Here is a 10,710-nt window from a genome sequence, read left to right as displayed (position 1 = left end):
AAAAATGATTCATGTTAACATCACTTAAAAGCAGCCGAAAGTGAAGATTACTTAACTATTGAAAGTGAAGTGCACTCATTTTGATTTTGCAGTCCATTTACTTGTTTCTTATAAGTGACTATAACATCATTGATGACATAGTCACTCATAAGACTCAAGTTGGCATAATGAATTATGGATCATGGTTGGAGTGACATCACATATAAAAGCAGAAAACATTAGCATAGCCCTTCTGCTTCTATTTTTGACACCTGTTTAGGCCTACTACAGACATTTTGCGAGGTGAGGCGTTCAGCAGACTTTCTAGCAATGCAAAACACTGCATTTAAGAGCAAAAATGAAGACAAAATTTGACAACTGTGTCACGATGGTCTGACTGGTAGTCTAATACACTGCAATGCAGTGTGTATTTATGCTTTGCATAATTTGAAGAACCTCTTGCATTATTGCAATCATTATTCGACTGGCGAGTTGAAAATGTGCTCATTGCAATAGGATCAACGTCAACGCCAAACAATCCCTCGAGACAGGTGCATGCATCTACAGCCAATGGGATTGCAGATCTTTCGAAGTGGACAGAGCGCGATCAAGCCAGAGTCATGAATAAGACATGGCTCTGGCGCGAGCAAGCCAGAAAGACTCGACACGTCACTCACAGTACCAATCGATGACGACCACACACTGCCGCCAGTTGAGCTCGAAGTATCAGTCTCAGGTTTGTGGTCTTTCGATATGCAATGTGAATTTATGAGGAACTACTGTTTCATGGCTTAATTTCAAACATGTATCTGACACGGGAATGCCGGCAACATGTAGTCTGATTTTGTTTCCATCGTGTTGTGGTCATGATATTGTCGAAGCGTGGTGGCCAGTTAACCAGTTTGCTTCAATGTATGCTAGCCACATGTCTCGCGCCGAGGTTATCTAACTAGCAAACCTTTTCGTCGTCGTGTAATATGAAAGCATTTAGATATATGTCGGGCTTTCCACACGACATGCCTACATTATATGGATGTAGAACTACTTATTGTGTACGGTGGTCACAGTAGTATTACTAAGTATTTGTCCCGAGGCCCGTGTTGTCGTTGAAAAGCTGTTGCAAGCTATTCCAAAATGTGGAAATGCAAGTTGTGTGGTTTTTCTACTGCCGTTAAAGTGCGGTTAATGAGTCATTACAGACTATTACATGGCCAGTACTCTGCAACATGCCCATTACCATGCCCCTTTTACCATTGCATGTGCAATTTCAGAACCTTCAATTCGCTAAAGGTTCATATGTCTCGAGTGCACGATCATGCAACGCCGAGGTCTGGGAGGGAAGTTGGTAGTAGGGTTTTCAAATGCCCACTTTGTGAATTTAGACAGCCGTTTGTTGAACGTGACATGTTTCTCCACCTCGGTAGACATTTACAACAAAAACAAATAGTCCCGTGTCCATTCAAAGACTGCACATTTACCTCAAATGTGCATTCTACATTTCGATCGCACAAACACAGGGAACATAGTAATTCTTCAGACTATGCACCTGAGCTGGTTCAGCCGATTTCGTCTGACCCTCCTCAAAATTGTGTCAGTGAGGAAGGGTCTGATGAATTCGATGAGGAGGAACCCTTTCACTACGAAGTAGATGACACTGATGCATTGGATCAGAAATTGGAATATAATTTGGCTGCCTTCTTTTTGAAGATGGAATCGATTCTTCATGTTAGTAATAGAGCAACACAAGAAATTGTTGAGCACATTGATCAGCTCTTTACTCTCTCTGAACCCATCCTGAAGAAAGTAATTGGTGACAGTCTGAAAAAGCACAATTGCCCTGTTACTGACACAATTGTCACTTCAATTGTGCAAGCAGTTTCAGAGTGTAACATCTTACACAGATCAGTGAAAAGTGAAGGTCTGCTGTCAACAGCCAAGAGGAGAAAGTCATATGTACAGCAGAGGTTTCCACATATCAAACCCATTGAGTACCTTATTGATGGTACCCAAAGAAAATGTGTTTATGTGCCTCTTCTCTCGTCCTTACAGGAATTGATGAAAAAGCCGGATATTGCAGACATTGCATTTCAACCAAGAACCGCAAATCCTGGTGAGTTTGCATCACATGTTGATGGCTCTTATTATCAGGGCAATATGCTCTTTGCGGAAGGAGGTGTTAAGTTTGCCTTGATTCTGTATGCAGACGACCTTGAAATTGCTTGTCCTCTTGGCACGTCAAGGGGATATTACAAAATGTGTGCAGTGTACTGGTCCCTGGCAAACTTGCCAGTTAAATATCGCTCTGCCCTACACACCATTCAGCTTGCAATGTTGTGCAATTCAAAAGATGTCCAAAGATTTGGATATGCAAAAGTTTTTGCACCACTGCTGAATGATTTAAAGATTCTTGAACAGGATGGCGTCTACATTGAAACTTTAGGTGACTCCATAAAAGGGACAGTTTTCTCTGTTGTGTCAGACAACCTCGCGGCTCATGGGATGGCTGGTTTTAACCAAAGTTTTAGGTCTGTCTATAGTTGTCGTTTTTGTCTTTACTCCAAAACTGATGTACAGACATTGGATGCAACCACTGATGCTTGCCAGATGAGGTCAATAGACCAACATGACCACCTCACACAACAGATTCAGGAAAATGAAAATGTTGGGGAAACATATGGTGTCAAAGGCACTTGTGTTTTGTCTGATGAGCTTGTGTATTTCCACACCATCACAGGGTTTCCACCAGACCTGCTGCATGACCTCCTGGAAGGTGTAGTGCCTGTGGAGTTGGCCCTTTGCTTGCAAGGTATGATTTCAGTGAAACACTTCACTCTTAACGATCTAAATCAGGCAATTAAGACATTTCCTTATCAGCACAATGACAAAGTAGACCGTCCTCATCCAGTTACTGCAAGTTTTTCATCTCGAGGAACAATTGGGGGTAATGGGCATGAGAATCATGCTCTTTTGCGATTACTTCCTGTAATTATTGGTTCCAAAATTCCAGATGGGGACAGGTTTTGGGAAATACTAATGGCATTAAAAGATGTGGTAGATCTTGCCATGTGTCACAAATTCACAGAAGAAACATTGCAGTACATGTCCTGCAAAATCTCAGAGCACAGACAGATACTCCAGGAGGTGTTTCCTAATTTAATGTTGAGGCCAAAACACCATTTCCTGGAGCATTATCCTCACCTCATTCGATGCTTTGGGCCCCTTGTCCATCTATGGACAATGAGATTTGAGGGGAAACACAGGATTTTTAAAAGGATCATACATGAGGCTAACAACTTCAAAAATGTGTTAAAAACATGTGCAGAGAGACATCAACTGATGATGACATACCACTTATCATCACCCAAATTTTTCAAACCACCAATTGAGATGTCTCAAGTCAAATCAGCCTTCATTGACACCTTACCGCCTGAGGTACAAGCCAGTGTTTCACAGACTGTGGACGACTTGACTGTCCTTAGTACAAATCGAGTAAACATTGATGGAACATCATTTGCGGTTGGCATGTTTGTCTGCACTGGTGTTCAAAACTCCTTGCCAGAATTTAAAGAAATTACGAACATACTACTGCTTGCAAATGAAATCACTGTTGTGCTGAAGGATTATGATGCATGGTATGTTGAGCATTTACGGTCATTCGAATTGACTGTTACTGATGGAAATAGCCATGTTGTTCGCTATGTCCGTGAACTGAAAGATCAGACACCCTTGTATGCTTATAGAGTGTCTGATAGACTCATTCTTACACCTAAACATTTCATCCCCGTCTCTGATGAAGATTGCTTGTGTGTGTGTGTGCATGCGCGCATGCGCATGGGCGCGTGCGTCAGAGACATGAGGTGTGATTGTTTTTGAAGGCTATAGTGTGAGACAGAGATTTGTGGGCAATGTATGCACCAGCACATTTTTTGCATTTTTGTCTCATAATATTGTTTGCTTGTGTTTGTTTGTTCAAGGCAATTCCTGTTGTACCGATGGCCTCACCCCTGAAGTTGCGCGTCATTTTGGCTGATGACAACGCTGAAATTCTTGTCTTGCCATCTCGACCCAGTACAGTTGACGAACTAGTTTCAGAAATTAAAACAAGATTTGGGCTTGTGTACGACTTCAGACTTCAGTATGAAGACCCAGATTTTAATGCATTTTGCAACCTCGTCAGCATTGATAGCCTCCCATCCATTGCAACTGTCAAAGTGATTCACGTCATAGAATTGAATCTCAGCCCCGTAGACTTAGATGTCAGCTCCATCAGTACAGATGACACCGTTATTCTTTCCTCACCGGAGAGAAGCTGTAGGACTGAGGTCTGGCCAGAGTACTTCACTGTGCCATCGTTTACCTATGAAGTTGAATATATTCTGAGTCAGGGCAATACAGCCTATGAGAAGGAAGCAAAGCCCCTGAAGCTAACTAAAGATCAGAAACACAACATATTGGAGGCAATGGCTATAGAGATGTATAAATATGCTGGGTACCCAAGTGGCAAACAAATTCGCCAAGCTGCTGAGGCTTTAGTGAAAAAGCATCCGTGTCTGAAAGAGAAGACCGGAACAGGATATGATGCCTGGAAAAACAGCCTTTTCTTTAAGATGGGCAACTACCGTACGAAACTTAGCAGAGCAGGCCTGAAAGAGGTGTCAGTGAATGCAGGAAAGCGTAGTCGACTTCACCCCACTGCTCCATCAGCCCACTCTCAAATCAAGCGCCCCAGACGGGGAGAGATTAATTACATACCAAATTATCCCGCCGGTGAAAGCAAGGACAGCTTGGAGGCTCAAAGAAATGAACTCCATAGCGAGTTTCAGAAAGCTCCTGCCGAAAGAGATGGACCACTCATCTTCTTGCTCATGCAGAGAACATTCGCGTTGAGACGTGAGGAAATAATCAACAGTCCAAGGCCTATTGCAGAGCTGAGGGAGCGGTGGCCTGCCCTCTTCTGTGAAGCCCAGGTAAGTTGAAAGCTGATTGTTAGTTACTGTATATATGTATATGTAACAGTTATACAGGCATTTCAAAATTCTATGTTTTGTTTTTTGTTTATTTTTTGTCTTGTTTGTCTTGTTGTTTCCACAGCTTTACAAGGAGGTCCATCGCATCACGAACCAAAACCTCCCCTTCAACTTCTTCGCGGCACTGGACAAATACACTCCACAGCTCCTGAACCTCTACAAAGAGAAGCAGACGGGAACCTTGGGCAAGAAAATGGCTGCGCTTCTTTCTGATTACAGTAAACAGGTAAGTGTCATGAATATAGGATAGGCATCAAACAAGTTTTGTAATTACATCCATGACCATATTCCTACGTTTTGCATCTCTGTATAAATGTGTGGTCTGTGAAGATGCTCAGATAACTGAACATAGATGAGTTGTTAGGTAATTTTATTGACCAAGGACTTGCATATTAAGTAAAGTGTGAAGACTCATTAAAGGAACAGTCCACCGTACTTCCATAATTAAATGTCTTCTCTGAGTTGAGACAAGCTGATACCTCTTTCAGCTTTGTGCGTGCTCTCAGTCTGCCAGACATAATGTTACTCCTTTTAGTATGTAGCTAGGCTCAGCATGGCCGCTGGCATTTTTGAAGGCTGAAGTTAGGTCTGACCAAACTATTGTACCTTTTCTCTATTTACATTGAACCAAGCCACACAAAACATGTAGGCCTATATTTTCTATGCTACAATGGCCACTATAGTACATTGGTTTCTCATTTGTGAACACCCCTGGCTGCGTGCACACAAGGTGTTTCTACGCCTTTCATTATTGGGCCATTTTTGTAGCATAGAAACTGTGTAACTGGTCATATTAATGTATAAGAAGGAAGTGTTTGATCTCAGGCTAGCTTCATACATTCTAATAGGAGTAACATTGTGTCTGGCTGGGAGCAAGCAAAAGGCACAGGGTGGTATGGATTTCACATTTCATTGTGGAAGTATGCTGCACCGTTTGTTTAAGATCATACCACCACAGCGACAGATGTCATACATCAAGGAGTGAGTGAAGGTTGTTGCCACATCTGTCTAAAAAAATGCTGTGGTGTCGTACCAGGTTAGGCTAATGTTTAGGTGTTGCAGTGGGCACCCCTTACGATGAAGAGAGCCCCCATCACTGTGGTACTAACTGGGGTTATTCAGTAGAACAATACTGCTTTTCACTGTCCTGAAAAAAAACATCTGTTTGATCAGGAGTATAGTTGGTGTAGTTGTAGAACCTTACAAAGCTCTTTGTCATAACACTCAACAGGATAATGACATCCAGGCAACCAGAACTGCTGTCCTGTTTGGCCTGGCCCTGTATCTCAAAGAAGATGCGTCGGAGATTTTCAAGAGCTGCAAGGTATGCCGTTCATTCATTAACAGCACTTTCAGACCTCATGCTTTTATGTCGTTCTTACCATCATGCTGCAATTTTTGACTTGACAATCTATGTACACGTGTGTGTATCCGCATGCATACACGCATCCTCTATACAATCTCAATGTGGATATTCACTGTTCAAGAAATTAAAGGGAGCATCAAAATAATGCATTGCTTTTACAAGGTATTCATACCTCTATGAAATCAGCCTGTCCAGTTAGGAAGCAGCACTGGTTGAATCAATTGTGTTTTTCTTTTTTACTTTTACTTTTGACCTTGCAAAAGTTTCCTTCCAACTACTCTTAGTAACCACTAGACCTGTGTACTTGTCGTATGATCAGCTGACTGGATCAAGTTTGTGTTGGTTAGGTTTTCAGCTTTTTTTTGGTCAGTTTTGCATTCTGACTCTTTCGCACCTGCCGGTACCATAAGGCAGTGTTAATCACCCACTGAAGTCGCTGAGGTAGTGCTGCTCATCCAAGATGCCACATCAAGGTGAGGCGTGGCAAGAATGTTTGTGGTGTCTCCCAGCAATGTCCAGAGTCTAGAGCTCACAGGTGATACCAGGGAACATGCCCTTATGATCAGGAAGATACTCCATAAGTGGCAGCTATGGTTACAGCTAGTTACTGTGAAGTATGGTGCTAGAGAACATGAAAAATGTCATGTACGACACTGGTGCACAGTGCTCCTCATAAATGAGGTTGCAGGCAGCATGACATTCTCCATGGCATCTCCAGACTCTGTCATGTTGCTTTCATGTCCTCATTGTGTACCGGCTCTCATCTGTGGTCAGTGAAGGTCACCAGTGGTAAACATGCCAATTTTCACATGTGCAAATGACGCTCCACTGTGATGGGCTTTAACCAAAGGCCCCAAGCATCGGGTCTCATACCCACCTCATGTAGTCTATTCCTAATCATTTGGGCAGAAGTTTGAACAACAGTCACTTGCAAAGCTCATTTTGTGGGGGCTCTGTGCTTCCTGAGCCACCTAGTACAAAGAAGATGGCGATCTGCTGCCAGGTTGGAAACTCTCCTATGGCTGGCATCTATCATCTCCTATTATACTAATATGTGCCATGGTATCACTTGTAAACTCTGGACACTGCTGGGAGAAACCCTCTTGCCACACCTCACCTTGATATGACATCCTGAATGAGCAGCAACACCTGTGCGACTTCAGTGGACTTCTTTGGACTGGTATACATACAGCTCCAGGCCTTTTTATTAGAATACCATGAAAAAGTTGATTTATTTCCATAGTTCCATCAATACTGTTAAACTGTCATGGATTGTAGATTCATGGCCCAGTTTTGTAACTATTCCAATCATTATTTTTTTTCTTTTTATATACGTTGGCCTTCCAGCTCAAAAAAACCATGAATTGGGGAATTCGCATTATTACAATATTGTTATAAAATCACATTTTTCTTCATCAAAATTCGGGTCACATTAAATCAGTTGAAATTTGGTACTTTCTACATAACATGCAATGGTCAATACTTGGTTAGGACATTCTCTGTCTTCATAATGGTCATGATGCGTTTAACATTGAAGTCAATGGCAAAAACAGTGCATGGGAGTTATGGAAGCCCAGATATCCTTGATGCTTTGCTGTCAGCTGTTCTTGTTTGTTGACCTGGTGCCCCACACTTCACTCTTCAATATACCCTGTAGATTTCCATGCCACGTTTTGGTGTTAACTCACCAGTTTAATTCTAACTCAACAGAAAGATAACCCCATTCATTTTCAATGGGGTTTCATTTCTGGTGATTTAGAATTAAACTGGTGAGTTAGCGCCAAAACGTGGCATGGAAATCTACAGGGTATATTGAAGAGTGAAGTGTGGGACACCAGGTCAGCTATACAAAAACAGCTGACGGCAAAGCATCAAGGATATCTGGCCTTCCATTACTCCCATGCACTGTTTCAGCCATTGACTTCAATGTTAAACGCATCATGGCCGTTATTATTAATAATATTAAGACAGAGAGAGTCCTAACCAAGTAGTGAACATTGCATGTTGTGTAGAAAGTACCAAAGTTCAACTGATTTGATGTGCACTGATGTGAAACAAATTTTGATGAAGAAAATTGTGATTTTATTACAATATTCTAATGATGTGAATTCCCCAATTCATGGTTTTTTTGAGCTGGAAGACCAAAATGTGTAAAAATAAACAATTTAATGATTGGAATAGTTAAACTACTGGGCCATGAATCTACAAACCATGACAGTTAAACATTATTGATGGAATTATGGAAATAAATCAACTTTTTCATGGTATTCTAATAAAAAGGCCTGGAGCTGTATACTTACCTTTTTGCGTTCCGTTGCTTTGTTTGTAATTGTTAGGAAGTCGACTTCGAGGAATCCCAAACAGGAGCCGTCACACTCCTTGCACTTACCGAAGACAATCCATCTGCAGTACCGTTTAACCCGCAGCACGTTACAGTCATTCTGGAGGACCAGGTGGTTCTTTCACACAAATATTGGGTAGATGCACTTGTTCTTTTGTTTGGTCTGATCTATGCCCTGCACCTAGAGTACCCTGCAAAGCTTAAGGGTTTCTTTGAGTTTATTCAGGTTGTCCTCCTGAACCTCGATGATGGAAGGCGTCAGATTAAGCCAAAATTGCTGTCACTCAAGAATGAGTTAGAACTTGGTGTTTGAACAGGATGAATCTTTCATCTATCAGATGCAGAACTTTCACTGTCGCTTAAATATTGGGCAGCTGCTATTGTTCTTTTGTTTGGCCTGATCTATGCCCTGCACCTAGAATATTTGTTTGTTTAAAAATTGTCGTCAGTAAACAGTGTTGTACAGGTCTATCTACGGTACAAGTGGGTGCCCAAGAAAAATGATTTTTATTGCCCTAAAGTTTCATGATTCATTTTGCCTGATGTTCCAACCCTGTTGTGAAAATGAAAATTAGGGATGAAAAAGTTTGGGCTGGTATACGTACAGTCAATCCGGAAAGTATTCACAGCGCTTCACTTTTTTCACATTTTATTATCTTACAGCCTTATTCCAAATGCTACAAATGAATCTGTTGTCAAAATCCTACACAAAAAAATCCGTTATGACCATGTGAAAAACAAGTTGTCTTGACAGTTTTGTCATATTTACAAAAGTATTCACAGCCTTTGCTTAATACTTTGTAGAACCACCTTTGGCAGCAACTACATTCATTTTTTCATTTCAAAATGAAAAGGGATTAAATGGGAGGTCATCGGCGTGTGTTTCAACCCTTCGTATACATATTGAGTCTGCACCTGGCTAAAATAGATGGGTGTGATTTTTGAATGAAATCCTATGGAGAGCATCATGATCCGCTTATGTAGTCACAGTGCATGTTGACATGCATGCTTCTTTAGGTGTAATTCATATTTCCAATGTTGACTGCATCCATACATCGCCAAACCATGTCAGTCCCACAACCATGCTTGACTAGTCAGATGATGCACTTTTTGTGTAAAACTCACTTGTTTACCACCACACATGCTTGACGCCATCTAAAGCAAATTTGTTTATCTTCGTCTCAAGAGAGATGAACAGACCAAGGATATGGATCACTGGAACCATGCCGTGTGGTCTGATCAGACCAAGATAAACAAATTTGCTTTAGATGGTGTTAAGCATGTGTGGTGGTAAACAAGTGAATTTTACAAAAAAAATGTGCATCATCTGGCTAGTCAAGCATGGTAGTGGGACTGACATTGTTTGGGGATGTATGAATGCCGTCAACATTGGAAATCTGAATTACACCTAAAGAAGCATGCATGTCAACATGCACTGTGACTACAGAAGCAGATCATGATACTGTCCATAGGATTTCATTCAAAACTCACACCCATCTATTTCAGCCATTTCAATGTACTGAAAGGTTGAAACACACACCGATGACCTCCCTTTTCATTTCGAAATGAAAAAAAATGAATGTAGTTGCTGCCAACGGTGGTTCTACAAAGTATTGAGCAAAGGCTGTGAATACTTTTGTAAATATGATTTCTTTGTTTTCTATTTTTATGGTCATAACGGATTTTTTTGTGTAGGATTTTGACAAGAGATTCATTTGTAGCATTTGAAATAAGGCTGTAAGATAATAAAATGAAGCGCTGTGAAAACTTTCCGGATTGATTGTATCAATACCCTTGAAAAGGCTGTTGCTGCTATACAAATATTGGGCAGCCGCTCTTGTTGTTTTATTTGGCCTGATCTATGCCCTGCACCTACGTTTTTGTTTGTTTAAAAAAAATTCATCAGTAAACAGTGTTGTACAGTCTATCTATGTCACAAGTGGGTGCCCAAGAATGATAATTTTTATTGCCCTAAAGTTTCATGTTTTCATTTTGCT

General features: G+C 41.2%; 1 protein-coding gene across 1 annotated transcript in view; it reads left to right on the top strand.

Annotated features, from left to right (window-relative positions):
* The first annotated feature begins 610 nt into the window (after nt 1-610).
* The window catches only part of LOC134445957 (uncharacterized), a 15,189-nt gene continuing 5,089 nt past the window's right edge, over nt 611-10,710 (top strand). Inside the window, exons 1-7 of the mRNA XM_063195132.1 lie at nt 611-715; nt 2,029-2,089; nt 2,714-3,682; nt 4,684-4,946; nt 5,071-5,232; nt 6,238-6,330; nt 8,709-8,825. Of these exons, the coding sequence (XP_063051202.1) occupies nt 611-715; nt 2,029-2,089; nt 2,714-3,682; nt 4,684-4,946; nt 5,071-5,232; nt 6,238-6,330; nt 8,709-8,825 (1,770 nt within the window). The remainder of the gene's footprint in view (nt 716-2,028; nt 2,090-2,713; nt 3,683-4,683; nt 4,947-5,070; nt 5,233-6,237; nt 6,331-8,708; nt 8,826-10,710) is intronic.

Source organism: Engraulis encrasicolus, chromosome 1 (assembly GCF_034702125.1).
Source record: "Engraulis encrasicolus isolate BLACKSEA-1 chromosome 1, IST_EnEncr_1.0, whole genome shotgun sequence".
Taxonomy (NCBI): Eukaryota; Metazoa; Chordata; class Actinopteri; order Clupeiformes; family Engraulidae; genus Engraulis; species Engraulis encrasicolus.
This window is presented reverse-complemented; position numbering and strand designations above follow the sequence as displayed.